General features: G+C 38.8%; 1 protein-coding gene across 1 annotated transcript; it reads left to right on the top strand.

Annotated features, from left to right (window-relative positions):
• The first annotated feature begins 2,171 nt into the window (after positions 1-2,171).
• Positions 2,172-8,769, top strand: use1 (unconventional SNARE in the ER 1 homolog (S. cerevisiae)). The gene is made up of 8 exons (XM_047373874.1): positions 2,172-2,325; positions 4,273-4,322; positions 4,562-4,640; positions 6,382-6,534; positions 6,754-6,769; positions 6,854-6,884; positions 6,958-7,120; positions 8,013-8,769. The coding sequence occupies exons 1-8, from the start codon at positions 2,227-2,229 to the stop codon at positions 8,193-8,195; spliced, it is 774 nt and encodes a 257-aa protein (XP_047229830.1). The 5' UTR covers positions 2,172-2,226; the 3' UTR covers positions 8,196-8,769.
• Positions 8,770-21,466: the final 12,697 nt, after the last annotated feature.

Genomic DNA, 21,466 nt, shown 5'->3' with positions numbered 1-21,466 from the left:
GGGGCAGATCTAAACAGGGAAACAGAAGTCGACACAACACCGGATGTGAAACGGAGGTTTGGAGACCAAACCACAAATTGCAACATCAGGCTCTAATATTCAGCAATACTAAATACTTTGAAAGTAAGCGGAGTTACACTGAGAGCTGCACGGTAAATATCTGAACTCTGACATGCAGAGCTAAAAAATGAACTACTTTATGGTAATATATTCAAAAAGATTAGGTATTCTCAAATAACCTTGCTCATCTGTGTGTTCAGTTCGTTTCTTATTTTCAAGTCAGATCGAGACCAGTTCAAAAGAAAGGTGTTTTCTTTCAGATATTTAATATATGAATTTTGATTGTGCAGCATTTTGAACACTTTCAGGTTAACAGTGAATAATGTTAGGCACATTAGCCAATAAATTATTCATTTTAAGTACCTGCATGATAAAAAAAAAAAAAAAAAATTAACATTTAGAGCTCACACAACGTAGCAAAGCCGTGCAGTCCATACAAAAAATACAGGTCCTTCTCAAAAAATTAGCATATTGTGATAAAGTTCATTATTTTCTATAATGTAATGATGAAAATTTAACATTCATATATTTTAGATTCATTGCACACTAACTGAAATATTTCAGGTCTTTTATTGTCTTAATACGGATGATTTTGGCATACAGCTCATGAAAACCCAAAATTCCTATCTCACAAAATTAGCATATTTCATCCGACCAATAAAAGAAAAGTGTTTTTAATACAAAAAACGTCAACCTTCAAATAATCATGTACAGTTATGCGCTCAATACTTGGTCGGGAATCCTTTTGCAGAAATGACTGCTTCAATGCGGCGTGGCATGGAGGCAATCAGCCTGTGGCACTGCTGAGGTCTTATGGAGGCCCAGGATGCTTCGATAGCGGCCTTTAGCTCATCCAGAGTGTTGGGTCTTGAGTCTCTCAACGTTCTCTTCACAATATCCCACAGATTCTCTATGGGGTTCAGGTCAGGAGAGTTGGCAGGCCAATTGAGCACAGTGATACCATGGTCAGTAAACCATTTACTAGTGGTTTTGGCACTGTGAGCAGGTGCCAGGTCGTGCTGAAAAATGAAATCTTCATCTCCATAAAGCTTTTCAGCAGATGGAAGCATGAAGTGCTCCAAAATCTCCTGATAGCTAGCTGCATTGACCCTGCCCTTGATAAAACACAGTGGACCAACACCAGCAGCTGACACGGCACCCCAGACCATCACTGACTGTGGGTACTTGACACTGGACTTCAGGCATTTTGGCATTTCCTTCTCCCCAGTCTTCCTCCAGACTCTGGCACCTTGATTTCCGAATGACATGCAGAATTTGCTTTCATCCGAAAAAAGTACTTTGGACCACTGAGCAACAGTCCAGTGCTGCTTCTCTGTAGCCCAGGTCAGGCGCTTCTGCCGCTGTTTCTGGTTCAAAAGTGGCTTGACCTGGGGAATGCGGCACCTGTAGCCCACTTCCTGCACACGCCTGTGCACGGTGGCTCTGGATGTTTCTACTCCAGACTCAGTCCACTGCTTCCGCAGGTCCCCCAAGGTCTGGAATCGGCCCTTCTCCACAATCTTCCTCAGGGTCCGGTCACCTCTTCTCGTTGTGCATCGATTTTCCTTCCCACAGACTTCCCACTGAGGTGCCTTGATACAGCACTCTGGGAACAGCCTATTCGTTCAGAAATGTCTTTCTGTGTCTTACCCTCTTGCTTGAGGGTGTCAATAGTGGCCTTCTGGACAGCAGTCAGGTCGGCAGTCTTACCCATGATTGGGGTTTTGAGTGATGAACCAGGCTGGGAGTTTTAAAGGCCTCAGGAATCTTTTGCAGGTGTTTAGAGTTAACTCGTTGATTCAGATGATTAGGTTCATAGCTCGTTTAGAGACCCTTTTAATAATATGCTACTTTTGTGAGATAGGAATTTTGGGTTTTCATGAGTTGTATGCCACAATCATCCGTATTAAGACAATAAAAGACCTGAAATATTTCAGTTAGTGTGCAATGAATCTAAAATATATGAATGTTAAATTTTCATCATTACATTATGGAAAATAATGAACTTTATCACAATATGCTAATATTTTGAGAAGGACCTGTAGATGTCCTTGATGTCATTTTTGTGTTTCTTGATCTGGCACGTCTCGGCCACCGTAGTGTTTTGGACTACAACAGATTCGTCAACTGGGTAGCGTCATTCAGTTGCGACTGTTCGCTTCCAACATGGCTTCCAGACTAGAGATCAATTTTATTAGATTATTGTCGCGTTGTGAATTTGTGGCGTCGGAGAAACGAGGAGAGGCAGAATGGAGGCTGGAGAAGGTAACGCGGATCTGGGCTGAAACAGTTTTTTTCTGGACGGTGATCTTTGTGTTGCTGTTAGCTGCTTTGTTAGCCACGTCGGCAGAAAGCAGGAGCTGTGTTTTAAGTTTTCATCTCTTTTCTTTGTGTTTTTTCAATTTTTAATAAATGATAGGAAGCTTGGCATTTACATTTAAGTAAATATTCGTCGTTGTTTAGTTCTTTTTTTTTTTTGCTACTTTGTGATCAAAAGAACAAGTTAAATGCTCTCTAAATGCACCATTTACAGCAAGCTCTGCAGTCAGCCTCTTGTCACTAAATCTGGTGGAACACCTGTTTGAGATTTTTAGTTATTCTATATTTTTAGATATTTTTACTGGTTTACACGAAAAAAATAAATATGCAAAAAAACTAAGCTCTATTTGCTTAGATTTGTTTTACAGCAAAACTGATATGACATTTATATTATAACATTTCTTTGTAGATTTTGACAGCGTTTGAGCAAAAATAACAAACACCTGCTGAATTTAGTAGTTGTGCAAAATATGAACCCTTTTTATTTTGTTTTGCTCTTTATAGAGTAACAAGCTGATATTAGCTGATTAGTTGGGCTATCTGCCAGTGTATTAAGCCTGGAGGCGTCTGTTTTACAGACAAGCCGCTCAAATTAATTTAAATACTACCTTATTAGGAGTGAGGGTTGAAGCTTCTTGAGTTTTCAACCCTTAGCGGTCGGTTTTTCACAAGCAGAAATATATAAGTAAAAAGCATACTAGGCATTTTTCAGCCAGCTGACCTGCAGTACACATCAACACGTGGAGGAGATGTACACTGGGCTACTGTATGCTGCTTACAGCTGAAGAAACCCTTATGAAAGTACGACAAGGAAAGCTCTGCGGACCTAAAACTAACGTTTTCAAAGCTCAATATATTTTTTTTATACCAGTAGCAGTGCAGCCACTGCCTGGTGGACATTCATGATTGTGTTTTTATTTTATTTTGAAGCTTAAATGCAGCATTCATGGAAGCTATAAATTTCCATGATTTTATTTAATTGTAAAATGTTAAAAATGTTAAATTGCTTTATTTATAAATAGTGATTCTAATCTCAATTTGGGGTATTTAGCTTTTAGGAAATATGACAGATTATGATCCCTAACCATACAAAGAAAAAAAAGTGACTTCCTAGATGTTATTATTTAAGCATATGATTTAGTTGTTTTAACCTAGACACTGAGTAGATTATTGAAAGTTATTTTTTTCCCTGCTTCTCAAAGCAAGTATGAAACGTCCCCTAGGTCTAAGACGTGCGTGGTACAAAATATCTTGAGGCAGAGGAATTATTTTCTTTGCCAAAATGAAATAAAAATGCAACAAAAAAAAACACTAAATGGCAAAAGGGTGAAATGAACGAGCATCCAGTGAACTTTGGCCTGTGTGCTCCTCTATGCTTCTACAGAGGAACTTAGATTTGTGAGCACCGTAATGTTGCTTTAATGAAAAGATACCAGAATATTACACATTATCGTGTAGGGCGATGGAAGCTGATGCTGGGTGTTTTTTCACCCCTTGGCAGGATCAACTGCAGTTACCTTCTTTTCATAACATCATCTTGAACCACGTCTCTTCCACTTTGTCTTGCAACTTTAAAAAGCCTACAAAACAATGATTGTTTTTCTTTTCAGTATAATCGAATGTTCTACTTTTCTTAAACCTTCTGACCTTCTGAACTCTAGATACATTTTTTCATTATTTGTGCTCGTCTCTAGACTTGGTGTAAAAATGAACTAAAGAAGACTTTCATTTCTAGGGCAAATATCAACCACAACCCTGTTTCCCTAGATTTTTTGCTTTTTGTGTTTAACACAGCTTGAAATACCAGAACCATTTCAAGCTGTTTACAACAATCATACAAAAATAGGTTTCTGCAAACATGTATATTTAATGTTTTTGTTTGATTTTCTGTAGTATGTTGCAGCCCTGGAAGACATGTTGGTGGCTCTGAGGAAAAGCCCAAGGTTACACCACCCTTGTTTTTTTTTATTTTGACCTCAGTCATTTATATCTTATACTGTTTACTACACTGCATACATTTAGTAACGTACTGTCTACTGAATGACAAAATGTTGACAACGTTTCTATTTTTTCTTGGAACTTGTTTAAATATTTTCCATTCATTTGGACAGAATTAGATCTGTTGCTGCGCACAGAGCTGCTGTCTTGTTACAATAATGTTCTAAATTGTGTCTTCTTACAGCAAACCAACACAGGAGGTCCTGACTGAATACACAAGAAAAGTAGATTTTCTAAAAGGACTTCTGGAAGCAGAGAAGCTGGTGAGATTTCAGATACTTCAGTTTATTCACATAATGGCAATTCTTAACAGTTCAAACCAGGCTTCTTTATTCCAGTACACTCCAATCATAAAAGGATTCAGGTATAATCCAGTTCAATTTAACTTTTAAGACAATACTATCAAATTTGCGTCACTATTTAATCCCATTTGGTAAAAACCGATCTCTCGAATTTAACTTGGCCAGTTGCACCGAGTTGTTGATTTTGCTGAAATGTAAGTGTGTAATGACAGTAGAGAGGAACCACTCCCTTTAAACAGGAAGAAACCTCCAGCAGAACCATGCTGAATATCTATGCACTGGAAGGAAACAGGAAAAAAGCAGAAGCACTGAGCTGAGTGCTTTCTGTTGAAAAGAGAGTACACAGAGATACATCAGGTCTCTGAAGCATGATGGAGCTTGATTACTTAAAGGATTGTTTTCAAAAAAACCTTTTGGGATATTTTAAATCTGCATTTAATAGGAAGCTAGTGATCAGATGTCAAAATTGGAAAATATAATCTATTCTTTTTATTTCTTATCAGAACTCTCACTCCAGCATTTTGCTGAGGTTTTTGGGCTTCCTGATGGCAAATAATTTCAATAGTCTATCCTTGAAATAAAATATGCATGGACTAGTTTATCTGCATCAATGTAGGACTAGATATTTCTGTTTAGGAATACTGTGCAGGTAAAAGAAGGAAATACTTTACATCTGCTTTAATATGGGATATAAATTACTTGTTCCGGTCAAAGATGACAGCACGATTGTTTACATTATTACAGGAGGGTTAAGTTAATGTCATCAGGAGTAAATGGCTGACTAAGCAGTTTGCCTGAATTTAAATCAGAAAATTAAAGGTCATCCCGGTCTTATGTCTGCAAGACACTGACTATTTAACAGGAATTCCTGACTGTCACTATAGCGATGGAAATTTATAAAGAAAACTCAAAAGGAAGTAGAAGTTTCTTCTCTTTATTTCTCAGATGAATCGCTGAGATCCAATAGGTCAGGTTTAGACCAAAGTTCAATATCTAAAGCTTTGAGAATATCATTAGTGACTTTCAGCAGAGCTGTTCTAGTGCTAAAACCTGACTGAAACGTTCCAAAGAACGTCATTACTGTTTAGATGCTCACACATTTGATTAGCAACTATTTAAAAAAAAATACTTTGGATAAGAAAGGAAGATTAGATATAGGTCTGTAATTTATTAGGGTCTTGATTGAGAGAAGGGTTCTTAAGGTGTAATTACCCCACCTTAAAAGCCAGGAAGGAAAGGTTAATCATGTTTAAAATGGGTGTGGTAATCAAAGGGAAAGGTTCTTTAAATATCTTTTGTTGAGATGATGTCTAACATGCAAGTTGAAGGTTTATATGTAGGTAATATATTTTAAGGTTAAGAAACCTTAACTGGATCAAAACAATCTAAACATAGATCAGGTTCTGCTTTTATTTTTAAGGCTGTCTCACTTACTGATGACCAAGATCAAGAGTATGGTGAAAGAAGGGAGTAGGACAGTAAACATTTTAGGTAAAGCTACATTTAGGCCATCACTTTCAGTGTCTACATTAATGTTAATATTTATCACAAAATTCGGCAAGAAGTCTGAGAATTAATCCAATAATTCAGAGTAAGGGCCCGGTGGGCGATACAAAACCTCAAACAAAAGAAGGTTTTTAGAAGTTGTTCTGCTGATGTTGAGTTTCTCTTTTTCTGATAACCATCTGCTGCTCTTCCTCAGCCATCACCAACAGAAAAGGCTTTAGCCAATCAGTTCCTTGCTCCAGGTCGTACGCCTACAATAGCCAATGAGAGGATGCCAGCCTCTAAAACGGTTCACATTCAGTCGAAGGCGCGATGTACAGGGGAGATGAGAGACGAGCTGCTCGGCACGGTGAGATGAGACGCGTGCTATTTAACGAACAGGCGATGTAGACTGGATATGACATGTTTTAATATTATAATAATATATTTCTTAGCAACTTTTTATTTAAAGTTATTCATTTGCTCATCCTCTTAAAAATGTTTACTTCCTCATTTCACTTTAGGGAAAGAATTTATTTAAAAGTGCTATAATATGTTTAACTCATGCTCTTATGTTGCTACTCTGCAGCGGTTGTCTGGCAAAGGTAAGAAACCTCTTAAATTTTAAAACATCTAGTTTTCAGCATCTTTACTTACAGCGCGTCTTAAGAAGGTGTCGTTCTTTTCAGGCACAACAGATGGAGACCTGAGAAATAGAAGGTAACATCACTGCTTGACCAAACAAATGCTCCTATGATTCTCCCGTTGACTCAACACTTTAAAAATCATGCAGATGTCTTCCTCTGGACGAGCGTCAGTCTGCAGCCGAGCTGGACGCCGTCTTGCAACACCACCACAACCTGCAGGAGAAGCTGGCAGAGGACATGCTCAACCTGGCCAGAAATCTGAAGAATAACACTCTGGCAGCTCAAAACATCATCAAACAGGACAATCAGGTAGCTATGCAGGCGCCAAGAGTGTTGCTTACCTGAAATACATCAGGAATAATTATCAGCCATTAGGGCTTTCAGATATAGTTAAAGTAATTTCTAACAATTCTTGCAAAGAATAGAAAATCTATCTCCAAATTTTATAAAATAGATTAAATTTTCAAAAAATACTTTATTCATTACTGTCAAAGTAAAAATATGTTTTTTGCAAACTAAAGTCAAGTGATTATATTAAAAAAAATCGTGATTGCATAAATATTCCCCCTTTAATGTGATTGGCCTAATTTGATAGAGATCCAGCTAATTGATCCCAGAAGTGTCACAGTTGTTGAAATGGAGATAGCTTGAGTGCAGCTGATATATGTTAAGTCACTGTAGTATTAAACCCCCCAGCATCTCTAAGCTCCAGTGTCTGCTGCATCAGAAATCCTTAAGAAACGTTGAAGCCAGGGGATGGCTACAAAAAGATGTCCACCATGCTGGAAATCTTGTGGAGTTTAGTTAAATTCATCATTAAGATATGGAAGGAGAACTGAGCTGACCACAGAAACTGAGTTACCAGGCAAGAAGAAGACTGGATAGGGAGGCCAACAATACACATACAAGCATTCTGAAGGAGTTAAAAGCCTCAGTGGAATAAGAGTTCAAGTTTCTCTCAGTACGTTTTAACCAAAACTATCCCCAAAAGTGCAAATATACTGTAGTTTTTGCTTTTTCTGTTAAATATGTTGAACCAGATTTGCTTATCTGATTTTGGCCACAAGTGGGCAGTATAGTGCAGTACACATTTACAGCCAGAACCTAAGTATATAAAGCACTGTGTCCATTAGCCATTATTCACATCACTGCATTTATCACTTCTCTGGAAATTGATGTCAGATCGGTCTCTGCTTTCCAGACTCTGAGTCAGTCCATGCGTCAAGCCGACCTGAACTTTGAGAAGCTGAAGACGGAATCGGAGCGGTTGGAGCAGCACTCCAAGAAGTCCGTTAACTGGCTGCTGTGGCTGATGCTCATCCTGGTCTCCTTCACTTTTATCAGCATGATCCTCTTCATCAGAATCTTCCCCAGACTTAGATGATGACAAAACCCTGAACTCCTCTATGGTCATCTCTGTCAGAACGCTTGAAGGTGCAGGATCAGCCATGAACTGTCCCCTCTCACCTGTGATGGGTCATTACCTCCTGAGGCGCGCTCTGAAGTTGAAGCTGTTTGACCCAAATGTTGCATCATTTAATACACATTAAGTTGAACAGATTCTTATTTATAGACATCTCAGCTCTCTGACCCAGCGGTTTAGTGTTTACTGTATTCTGAAGTCTTAATAACTGATGGAAGATCCACAGCTGTCTAGATTTAATCAATGATTGGAGAATCTAAACACATGTAGAGCTGTTTGACACCAGCTTCCAGCTGCAGGTGTTGGCTTGGCTCAGATTTCTGATAACTGCTGCAGTTCATGATGATCCATTTATAAAAGACACTAATATTAAAAGATATCAGAAGAGTTTCTGTGCAGTTTAATTACTTCTACTCTCCAGTCCAGTGCATTGTTTTCTGATTACTGTTTGTGTCTGGTTTGTGATGACCTTTGGGGCTGCAGCTCCTAATGAAGTATGTTTTGGTTATTAAATATTTCCTGCCATGCACACACATCTGTGACTAGTTGTTTCTTTGATTTAGCGTTTTAGAACATCAGCGAAAAGTGAATTTATTTCAGTAGTTCAGTTCAGAATATGAAACTTGTTTGTTTTTACGGTGATACATTTCAGTCATTTGGTAAGAAGGTCATCAGTGTGTGGAAGGAAAGCCCAGGTTGGTTAACTAGCAGCCTTCCACTTATCTGCATTGTTGTCTCAGGTCACACCTGTGCTGACTTGAGTTTGATGAAACACGGTGGACCCACACCAGCATATGACATGGCTGTCCAAATTATCACAGACTGTAGAAACTTCAAATTGGACCTTTAGCAACTTGGATTCTGTGCATCTCCATGGGTTCTCCCGACAAAGATCGAGTTATTTTTTCTCCTCAGCTAATGTCAGACATTTGTGATGCAGTTTCAGGTTCAGGAGTGGCTTAGCACAGGGGATGTGAAGGTTTTAGCCCAAGTTCTGGTTACCTGTGTCATATATCATGACCTTGTGAATTTCCCCCAAAATCCTAAATATGGTTTGCTTCACAATTTTTTCAAAAATCTGGCTATCACTGTTGCTCGTGCACCTTTTTTTTCTTTTACTAGACTTTTTCCTTCCACTCAATCTTCCATTGATATGCTTGGATACAGCAGCCTGTGAACCTCCAACTTCTTAGGGGATGGCATTTTGTGGCTTCCCTCCTTGTGTAGGGTGTCAGTGAGTGGCTGCTGGACATCTATGAAGACAGCAGTCTTCCTCGTGATTGTGAAGGCCATAAGATGGACCCAACTGAACATTTAAGTTTTACAATCATTTCTCTGTATAAAATAAAGGTCTGTTTTTTATTAGCTAGAAGCAATAATTAACAAGAGATAGAAAATGTATCAATCTCTGTGTAATGAATCAATATATCAGCTTTACTTTTTGAATTGAATTGCTGAAATTAATTAGACTCAGCGATGCACCTGTAATTATCTCCTTTTTTTGTGTTCAATGGTCCTGGATCTCTTCATGCAGTGACTGCGTGTGGCCACCAGGTGTCAGTGGTGGCATTTTGAGTCTCAACATTCCTCAACCTCTGTGACCCCGGTGGCCTTAACAGCCTCGATTCCTAAATTAACTCCAATACTCATTTAGAAGAGCTCTGATGATTTAGGTACTGCTAAATAAAGACAGCTGGGTGCAGAAAATGCTCAAAGATAGTCTAACCACGTCAAGATTGTTTTTGTTCCTTTATTCATTTTAATAGAACTACACCATATGTAAATAAGGATTTTTTTTTATTTTGCCAAACAAGAAGCTGCTAACATTACTTCCAGCCTGACTGCTATCTGAGTCTTGTGCTGCTGACCAGCTTGTTCGGGCTTGCAGCTTGGCCTCGTCGCTGCTCGCTGACTGGATCAGCCCGCTGTGTATTTTAGGAACCCTGGGGGTATTTTGCCCGCTGGAAGCCAAGGTATGCAGGCAACCACGAGACCAAATGAGGCCGTGTCAAAGCAGACGATCATCATCATCCCTTGGTTTAATCACAGCTGTTTGTGCCTCCTTAATGCTTGGGCTCTGTGATCTGCTCTCTGAGGCTGCAGCACCAACATGACTTCATTCCTGGTGTGGTTTTTAAGGTCCATTATGGTTTTATTATCCCATTAAGCTGAAGGAGACTTTTAGTTTCCAAAGTAACCTCCATAGTCGGAGATGTAGCGATAAATTCTTTCTAGCCAGAAAATACCACTGTGAGGCTCAATGAGGGATCTCGCTCAAGCAAGAAACCTGAACAAGTTCCTTCCTCCTGTCCTGAAAGTAATGTTGGTTCACCTGCACAATATTCATGCTGTAAATTTTAATGCCCCCTTCTATGAAGAACCCGTGTAAGATAAGGCAAAGTTACATCTGAGGTGTAAAATAAGGCCAAAACAGAACCATAAAACGTGCTTTAGTTCAATGATTATTGAGCCACAGAAAAAGCAGACATTACCATCAGTTTAAATTACCTTTTTTTCAGCATTTACATTATCTTCATGAATGTTATAAGTTTCAAGTGTAAACGACTGTCCAAATGTCCCAGAACGTGTCAAGTTTGTTTCTTGAAACGTTGGTTATTTTTTTCCAACGCCAAAATCGATGTTAGTCCACGCAGGCACTGTGAAGGTCCACATACAAGCAACACAGCTCTTGGTCTCCAGAAAACCAATGTTTAGTACGTTTATTACATTCTTAGAAAATGCAAGCCTGTGAGGATAAACAAAATAAACAGTATATGGTCAAAGGGCTTAATTTCTTCAATAACTTGCGTCAACACATTTTTCTCATCTCACAAAGTTTTTCTCCAGAAACTTTTGCCTTTGGATATCTTCCACATACAATTGTACAAAGAGCCCTTCTGAACCCCACATTTAATGCATGTGTCTGGAATGTTTGGGTCAAAGCTATGTAATTTGGACAGGAATATATACAATCTAGTTAGCCATTTATATTGCAAACAATTAAATAGAGTGTTTATTGTTTGAGTTTAAGCCAAGAATTAGGTTATACTCATATACATCATATACAGGTCCTTCTCAAAATATTAGCATATTGTGATAAAGTTCATTATTTTCCATAATGTCATGATGAAAATTTAACATTCATATATTTTAGATTCATTGCACACTAACTGAAATATTTCAGGTCTTTTATTGTCTTAATACGGATGATTGTGGCATACAGCTCATGAAAACCCAAAATTCCTATCTCACAAAATTAGCATATTTTATCCGACCAATAAAAGAAAAGTGTTTTTAATACAAAAAACGTCAACCTTCAAATAATCATGTACAGTTATGCACTCAATACTTGGTCGGGAATCCTTTGGCAGAAATGACTGCTTCAATGCGGCGTGGCATGGAGGCAATCAGCTTGTGGCACTGCTGGGGTCTTATGGAGGCCCAGGATGGTTCGATAGCGGCCTTTAGCTCATCCAGAGTGTTGGGTCTTAAGTCTCTCAACGTTCTCTTCACAATATCCCACAGATTCTCTATGGGGTTCAGGTCAGGAGAGTTGGCAGGCCAATTGAGCACAGTGATACCATGGTCAGTAAACCATTTACCAGTGGTTTTGGCACTGTGAGCAGGTGCCAGGTCGTGCTGAAAAATGAAATCTTCATCTCCATAAAGCTTTTCAGCAGATGGAAGCATAAAGTGCTCCAAAATCTCCTGATAGCTAGCTGCATTGACCCTGCCCTTGATAAAACACAGTGGACCAACACCAGCAGCTGACACGGCACCCCAGACCATCACTGACTGTGGGTACTTGACACTGGACTTCTGGCATTTTGGCATTTCCTTCTCCCCAGTCTTCCTCCAGACTCTGGCACCTTGATTTCCGAATGACATGCAGAATTTGCTTTCATCCGAAAAAAGTACTTTGGACCACTGAGCAACAGTCCAGTGCTGCTTCTCTGTAGCCCAGGTCAGGCGCTTCTGCCGCTGTTTCTGGTTCAAAAGTGGCTTGACCTGGGGAATGCGGCACCTGTAGCCCATTTCCTGCACACGCCTGTGCACGGTGGCTCTGGATGTTTCTACTCCAGACTCAGTCCACTGCTTCCGCAGGTCCACCAAGGTCTGGAATTGGCCCTTCTCCACAATCTTCCTCAGGGTCCGGTCACCTCTTCTCGTTTTGCAGCGTTTTCTGCCACACTTTTTCCTTCCCACAGACTTCCCACTGAGGTGCCTTGATACAGCACTCTGGGAACAGCCTATTCGTTCAGAAATGTATTTCTGTGTCTTACCCTCTTGCTTGAGGGTGTCAATAGTGGCCTTCTGGACAGCAGTCAGGTCGGCAGTCTTACCCATGATTGGGGTTTTGAGTGATGAACCAGGCTGGGAGTTTTAAAGGCCTCAGGAATCTTTTGCAGGTGTTTAGAGTTAACTCGTTGATTCAGATGATTAGGTTCATAGCTCGTTTAGAGACTCTTTTAATGATATGCTAATTTTGTGAGATAGGAATTTTGGGTTTTCATGAGCTGTATGCCAAAATCATCCGTATTAAAACAATAAAAGACCTGAAATATTTCAGTTAGTGTGCAATGAATCTAAAATATATGAATGTTAAATTTTCATCATTACATTATGGGAAATAATGAACTTTATCACAATATGCTAATATTTTGAGAAGGACCTGTATGTCTTTTTCACATTTTGTCCTGTTACCACAACAAACTACAATGAATTGTTTGGTGCTTTTACAGAAAAGACCAGCACAAAGTGTCACCAAATTACAAAGTGGAAGGAAGATAATTTGTGGTTTTCTACCTTTTCATAAAATAAAAATCTGAAAAGTGTGGCATGCATTTGTATTCCACCCCTCTGAGCCAATGCTTTGTGCCATGTCTCTGGACTTTCACTGGGCCATTGCAACACATTAATATACGTTGATTTAAACCATTCTATTGTCTCTCCAGCTGTATGTTTCCTTGTCCTGTTTGAAGGTGAACATCTGCCTCTGGGAAAGTCTCAAATCTTTCAAGTCTTTTTCTGACTAGAAGATTTACACTGCTTTAGCTTGCATTCATCTCTTCATCTCCTCTGGCCAGCTTCCCAGTCTCTGCTGAAGGAAAGCATTCCCACAGCATGATGCTGCCACTACCAGTGCACAGCAACCATACATTTGTTCTTCTAACCTTTGATACACAACTTATCACCTCTCACTGAGTCCAGACTTTAATCTGGAAGCTTCCGACTTTTAAAAAGCAGAACAAATCAGTAACTTTGGAATAAAAAGGGGCCTTAGGTCTTCTCATTCCTTGTGATCACACAACACTAGTCAAAGGATTCCCGTAGGTTATTGTTACTGCTGATGTTTGGGCTTGTGTGTTTGATATTATGCATTTCATTAGTTTGTCATTACTGTGCTGGTTAGGCATCCAAATGTTCCACCTCTTTAATTTAAAATTTGGCCACAGCAGCACTGAGGATTTGGGTTGCCCACAGAGATCAAAGAGATTTTGTTTTCGTTCTAAATTGTTTTGTCTTTTTTTCTATGTACTTTCTGCAGGGAGCATAAGAGGTGAAGGGCTCTTTCTCTTTGTCATGCCTCCTTCTTTCTGCTTTGATTTTGGATGAGTTTCAATGGAAATGTGGAGGATAGATTATGCGCGTCTTAAGCTTATAATGAGAGGTGTATCATCACCTTTGGTTCTGCATCTGCAAGTTTTGTCAATTTCATTGTTGCTACAGTTTGCACATCAATGCCACCTTTTTTCATCCTTTCCTGTTCAAGTTGGGCTTTGCTGACACTGATTCTTAGTTTTATCAGCATTGTTTTCTGTAAATTGTTGCAAAAATCACACAAAGTTATAAGCTTTAAATTGGCTTGAATAATGACGACCGTGTGATCTGTGTGGCACCCTCCTAGGCCTTTGTCTGCACAGGTGTTACTTTGCCGTTAGATTTCCCCTCAGCAGCCTCCTTTTGGCTGATTTTCTGTGCATCTCTCGGTCTGTGTGGTTTTGTTGTGGCTGTACATCTTTCTACATGCGGTAATGAGAGCTCCTCTAAAGGCTCATAAACACATACATCCAGCTGTGTTGTAGCAGCTCTCTCACAGTATCTATGGCCCCATTAAATCTTAAGGAGCATTAAAGCAAAGATCCTCTATGTTCATGCATGTTTATTTTCTCTTTTGAAAGTAATCATACCCCTTGAACTTTATTATTTGCATTCTGTCAAATTACCATCAGGTTTCACTTTGTTTTATAGTGTTTTTTATTTTTATGATAGATTCTTTGTAAAAAAAAAAAGTTTAATCTCAGATTTGAATCTCAGATTGGATGGACAGCATTTGTCAACATCAACTGTCCACTCATGCCACAGATTTTCACAGGTATGAACTTTGACTAGGTCATTCCATTGCAGCTCTGGCTGTATGTTTCTTATTTTTCTTGCTGGAAGGTAAACATCCTCCTCAGTCTCCTCAAGGCTTTTGCAACTTCTAGCTGGTTTTCTCACATTATTTTCTTGTATTTATCCTTCTTTGCATCAACAGTGACCAGATTCCTTGTCCCTGTTGATGAAAAGCATCCCCACAGCACGATGCTGCCACCACTATGTTTCACAATGGCAATTGTATGTTCAGGGTGATGTGAGGTGTTAGTTTTCGAAAAGGTTTCCTCTCACAGCAGCATTGTCTTCCACATCTGTGCCATGCTCCCTTCCTTTTGGGATGATGGATTTATCAGAGATATCCTTAGCTTTGAGAACTGTTAGCAATCTAACCCTGCTTTCTTCCTGACCTCTATGGCCTTCATCAGGCTCTGTCTTCACGAATGTTCTCTAAAAAATCTCTGAGGCCTTCATAGAACAGCAGTATTTATACTGAGATTAAACTACACACAAGTCGACTCTATGAGCAAATTAGGTGACTTCTGAAGAGATTTGACTGCAATGGAGTTTATGTAGGGATGTCAGAACAAAACAGGATGAATGCAAACACACCGAGCTTTTCTGCCAACATTTTGGAAAATATGCATAGTTTTCCTTCCACTTTCACTAATATGCTCTGCTCTATACTGGTTTATCACATAAAACCTCAATAAAACATTTTTTCAAAGTGTTGTTTGTTCGTTGTACCAAAATAATTGATTGAGCCCCTTCAGCAACTGATTACCCCTCTATCCTTTGCACAGATTCATGTCAACATGTGGTTTTATGTGCTGAACCTTTCAGTCTGTTTATCAGACAAGCCCAGGTCTGTAAAGCCTCCCTACTGGTTTCTGTTCTGCCTTTTGATGTACCGAGCACAGGTAGGGCTGTTGCTGCTGAGAGGCTTTATTTTGTGGTTCTTTGCTCTTTCACCTTTCAGTCATTCAAAAGCTCCCAGCAGGCAGGACTCACTGTTGCAGCTGAATTATTGGAAGCTTTGAGGCTTGATGCTGGGAGGACAAGCTGGTCAAACATGAGACGGCAGATTTAAGGATCAGTGGTTGAGGTGTATGTACAGAATGGACATAAGGAGAACACAAATGCCTCCAACAATTGATGATGTATTTATATCTATTTATGATAATGGTTTTTATCTAAATAACTAATAGCAAAAATAAGCAACCAGAAGCCACTAAACCTTTGGAATGATAACCTTTACATAAATAACATACAACTTTCTTGCTCTAGGAATAGCTTCAAACATACTTTACAGTCATGAGAGTGTATTCTTCTCTTTCCTTCTCTGGTAGGAAATTAAAACCAGTACTTCCTAAAATCCTGAGCTGCTCCTTTAAAAGGAAAACTTGTGAGAGAAACTTACAGGAGATGTGGATGCAGTGCATATTTTTCCCAGTGTAGTCTAACCCTTGGCTCTGGAAGTGCTGCCTAGACAGAGAGGTGGCCTTGAGGGTGATATCTGCCAAAGCTTGAGCAGACAACCAGGAAAGGAAGCTGGGAATAAAACTTCTGGCGCTGGAATGTATGTAAAGGGCAGAGGTTGAAACAGGAATATTTAATACATCTTGGAACTAAGTGCACCTGGCCCAATCTGCTTCACTGCTAGCCTCATCCCAACAGCAGGTGCAAGACACCTCCTCCAAACAACAGGATAACAAATCAGGGCTGCATGCCAGCCTTCAAGGATTTTCCGCCTTCCTCGCCAAAATTGGACATACATTTGATCAGAATTAGGCCAACCTGGTGTTGATAAAGTGATGGGGTGTGATTTGTGAGGCCAAACCGCAGCTTGAGCGACATTCAGCACATTGTTTTGAACACAGCGTTGGTGTGTCAAGGCCAGCCAGATGGTCTGGGACAATAGCAAATACAAAAAGTGCAACATTTTGGTCAAATTCTGAGGTTTTTAAAAACCTGTTGCTGTCTGAATGCAGCCTTCAGGACAGTGCAACCCAAACCACCACTTCTTTTTCAATGGGACTCGACACCAAAGCAATTCAATGAACTGTTTTGTATCATGATTGCTATGTTGTTTTTGTTCATTGTATTGATTTTCTTTTTTTGGCTGGATTTTAGTATTTTTAATTCTTTGACTTTATGTTCAACCCTCTATTTGTTTTTAATTGTTGCTGAAAGCTCTTCATATAATGTATTATTGCCATATCTACATTTTATATTAAGGAGTAGAAGGTTTATTTCGATTGCTAAATTATTAATTCCTTTGAATTGTTTTCTTTATTTTATTTTCTTTTAACATTTTGTCTCATTATAGCCTCAAATATTAATGCAAATTATTTGACAGACTGAGACAAAGTAGTGCGTGATTGTGAAGTAGATTAAAAATGTTTACAAATAAAATCTGAAAAGTGTGGCATGCTTTTGCATTTCGCTCCCAATAAACTCATACCCTAAATAAAGGCAAGTGCAACCAATTGCAATCTAAAGTCAGTTAATGAGTACACAAAGCCTGCCTGCGCTAATTCAATGTCAATATAGATCTAACTGTTCTGTGAAGGCCTCAGATGTTAGAGAACATTACTGAGTAAGCAGCAGCATGAAGCCCAAGGAACAGCAGACAGGTCACAGTTAAAGTTGTGAAGATAATTTAATTTAAGGTTTCTCCTGTAAAACATTATTCCAAACTTTGAACATCATATACACCACTGTAGTGTTTACATCTGAAAGGAAGTCCTGTTTAAAGTCAGCAAATGTTTGGAAGAAATTGCTCTGATCAGAAGAGATGAACGTTTTGGCCAACATGTAAAATATTACATGGGCCAAAAACCTTGAACTGAACATCACCCTAAACACACCATCCTTATTGCGAAACATGGTGGTGACAGTATCATGCTGATGGGATGGATGAAGCTGTTGGAGGCTGCAGAAGACTTGAGACTGAGATTCACCCTCTAGCAAGACAACAAATCAAAACATTCAGTGAGACAAAACAATGAATTGGTTTAGAACACAGCATATTCATCTGTTAGGATGTCCCAGTCAAAGTCCAGATGTAAATTCAATAGTAAATCAATTGGCGAAACTTTAAAATTATGTTCACAGAACAGGCTCCTTACATGGAAAAAAAGCCACTGATAAAAAGTGGTTTAACAAAGTATCGCCTCTAAGGATTTCAAAAGAAAATGCACACCACACTTTTCACCAAGAATCCCTTCTCTTCCAACTTAAAATTAAGCCCTACTTTATGATTGTCTGTTAAATAAAATCTGGAAAATATACATTTACCTTTGTGATTGTTACATGAGAAAATGAAAAATATTTTACAGAGCATGCAAACTTTTTCGAGGCACTGTAAAAACACAGCTACGAATGAGCCCATTCTGCAGTAGATTTTGTCAGAATTTAAATACATTTATGTTTTTCCTACAGTTTTTTAAGATTTCCTGCACACCCAGATATAAAGACTTTCTGTTAACGTCAGACTAACCTCAAACTCTGCTGCTGTCTTCTTCTCTCTCTTCTATTCAGTTTTACCTGTTCACCACAGCATGCAGCTCTTCCCTTCATCTCCTGTTTGTCTCCATCAATCAATAAAACACATTAGGAGGATTTTTATAGCTGAACAAACATCAGAGTTGTCAACTGAGACACACTGTTCTAATGTAGAGCACGATTTGTTTTATTTTTGTTTGCAAGTCAGCTGAGACAGTGACCACTATCTGTCCTGTTGCCAAGGCTAGCTGGCAATCTGGCTCGGGGTCGGGTGTATTTCTGGATACACTTTCATAACAGGTTTCACCTGCTTGTGACAGACAGCAAAGTAAAGACCTGACGTTGCACCTGTGATAGAGAATGGAAGAACACACGTAGGGCCATTGATAATAGTTCACTCTATCAGAGCAAACAGAACTTGCCAGCAGGACATCTCAAAACACAGAAAATCCACATAAGAGGACAAAGAAGCAGAAGGAAAGAGAACAGCTGTAAAAGTGGCTTGAAAACATATTTATCCCCTTTAGATATTCATTCTGCTTTTGTCACATTTAATTTCCTGAGATTATCAAATAAATGTTAATATCAGACAAAGATAATTAGAGTAAATACAAAAAGTAGTTTTAAAATGATGATTTCATTTCTTAATGGAAAAAAGCCATCTAAACTAACCTGGCCTTATGTAAAAATGCAATTGATTTCACTTGTTAACTCATGAATAATCATCAAACCTGGGTTCAATTTATCAGCCCCCCCCAAAGGCCTGATTACTGCCTGGCCTGTAGGATCAAGAAATCTCTTGAGTAGAACTCGTCTGACAACATGAAGTAGGGTAAAAAATCTTTAAAAGGTGAACATTTTACCATGATCTAAAGTACAGACGGCACCTCTCAGTCTGTTAAGGGTTACAAAGCGTTTTCGAAGGTATTCCAACAAACAAAAGGGAGGGCCATTATCCACAAGTGGAGAAAACATGGAACTGTAGTAAACCTTTGGTAGTAAAACTACCAAAAAAAGTGCATCAACGACTCTTCCAGGAGGTCACAAAAGAACCAGGCCTCGCTAAGTTAAAGTCTGTGTTAATGATTCAACAATAAGAAACACTAGGCAGAAATTTAATCTAAATGTTGTATTCCAAGGTGAAAGCCACTGCTGACCAAAAAGAACACAAAGATCCGTCTCACATTTGAAAAAACAAAAAAATATTAATGATCACCAAGACTTTTGGGAAAATATTTAATGGACGGATGAGACAAAAAAGTGTTTGTGAAAGGTGCGTATTGTTTTACTTCTGGTCCAAAACCAACAATACATTTTAGAAAAAGAACATAACAGTCAAACATGGAGGTGGTAGTGTGATGATCTGCTGGCTGCGTTGCTACTGGGCAGCCTGCTGTAAATCGCAGAACCATGAGTTCTGCTCTCTAGCAGAAAATCCTAGTAAAGAAAGTTTGGTCATCATTTTGTGACCTTAACTTCAGAAGCATTTGGGTTATGCTGCGGTGATGATCCAATATGATTCAAACACACCAGCAGGTCCACCTCTCAAATAAAACAAAGTGAAGGTTTTGGAGTGGCCTAGTCAAAGTCAAGAATTAATTTTAATTGAGATGTCGTGGCATGACTTTAAACAGATGTTAATGTTTGAAAACCCTCCAAAGCGGAAAAAAATAAATTCTGCAAAGAAGAGTAGGCATAAAAGCCTCCACAGGAATGAAAGCGCCTCATGATCAGTCATTTCAAATATTTGAAGGCTGCCAGGGGGAGGCACCAGCAGTTGTTAAGTTTAGGAGGTATTACTGTTTCACATGGGGCCACGTTGATTGGAAAAGGTTTTTTTTCATAAACAAAAGCAATCATCATTATGGAAGTGATTTATATTTACTATGATTATCTTTGTCTGATATTAAAATTGTTTTGAAGATTAAGTGTGACATAAGAGCAAAAAGAGATAAAATGTGCAAGGAGGCCAATACTTTGTCACAGCACTGTATGCCAGCAACTCTTTTTACTCTCAACCTCCTATAATCTTTCAAATCTTATTATTTCTGGGTATATCTTGGACATATTGCAAAATAAATATATGTCTGAACTCTGACTCTTTGAAACTTTATCGTAAACAATTTTAAATTCAAATGTATGTGACTGGAGATGTGGAAACACAGAGTGTTACACTGGAGCATTGATGTGTGCATCACACACTAACAAGTGTTGCATCACTTCATAAAAGTCACCAGGAGTGCGTTTGGAAATCTTCCCAAATTTCATAAATAGTTGTAACCCCAAAATGCATTCAAAGCAAACAACCAACCTGTCACGGAGTGACATTTTTGGACTTTGTTTGTGGCTTTGTGTTTGTTTACCTTTTGCTTAGATTTTTCTATTTTGGTTTTTGTATCATGTTTTTCTTTTCTCCCTCTTCCGCCTCCTAGTGTTTACTACTGAAGTTATTTTATGGTTGTTTTCTTATTACTTTGTATGGTTTATTATTATTGTTATTGTAATTATTACAGTTCTTGGTCTTCCCTGGATTCTCTAGTTTTATTTCTCTTTAGTATCTTTGTGGTTAATTGTGTTTTATTTATTCCTTTGCACTCTTCTTGTTTACTAGTTTATTTTCTGTTTCCTTTCCAGTTAATTCAGTCAGTGTGGTTAGGTTTGTTTACTTTTGTATTCAGGTTTTCTTTATGGGTTCTTTGTTTGTTCTTAGGTTGTTATTGTTGTTCCTATGTTCCCTCTAGTTTCTCTGTTTACTTTAGTCATGATTATTCTAGCTTTCTTATTCCCCATTTGATTATTTATCTTTGTCTATAGGTTTGTTTTGTCTGTGTTTCTGTTTATTTGTTTATTAGTTACTTTGCCCATCCTCAGTCTTGTATTTGTTTCACCTGTTCCTTCTGCTTCCCTGCCTCCTTGTCACACCTGTTCCCTGTTCCGTTGATTATCCGTCTTTGTTATCTCACAGTATATACGTTGGTTTTGTGTCTTTGTTCAGTGCTGGTTCCATGATTATGCTTTGTTTTTTGCCACGTCTTGCCTTGGCAAACCTGCAGTGATTTTGTTAAGTTTTTGATTTTGTAAAATAAATCTTTGAATTACAAAGATGATCCTGCCGAGCTCGTCTGCACTTTGGTCCGATCCAAAACCACACCGTGACACAACCATTGCAAACACATCTGTATTTAAAGAAACGCACCGATATATCACACTGATGTTGTAACAGTATGCTCCCAGACGCCACCTGTCTAATCCTGCTCTGCATCCTTGATGTGGCCAGTTATTTTTGCACACTCTGAATATTTATGTCCTAATTTGGGCTATTTTTGTAAAGTGTTTCTAAACTGGGGCTT

Source organism: Girardinichthys multiradiatus, chromosome 9 (assembly GCF_021462225.1).
Source record: "Girardinichthys multiradiatus isolate DD_20200921_A chromosome 9, DD_fGirMul_XY1, whole genome shotgun sequence".
Taxonomy (NCBI): Eukaryota; Metazoa; Chordata; class Actinopteri; order Cyprinodontiformes; family Goodeidae; genus Girardinichthys; species Girardinichthys multiradiatus.
This window is presented reverse-complemented; position numbering and strand designations above follow the sequence as displayed.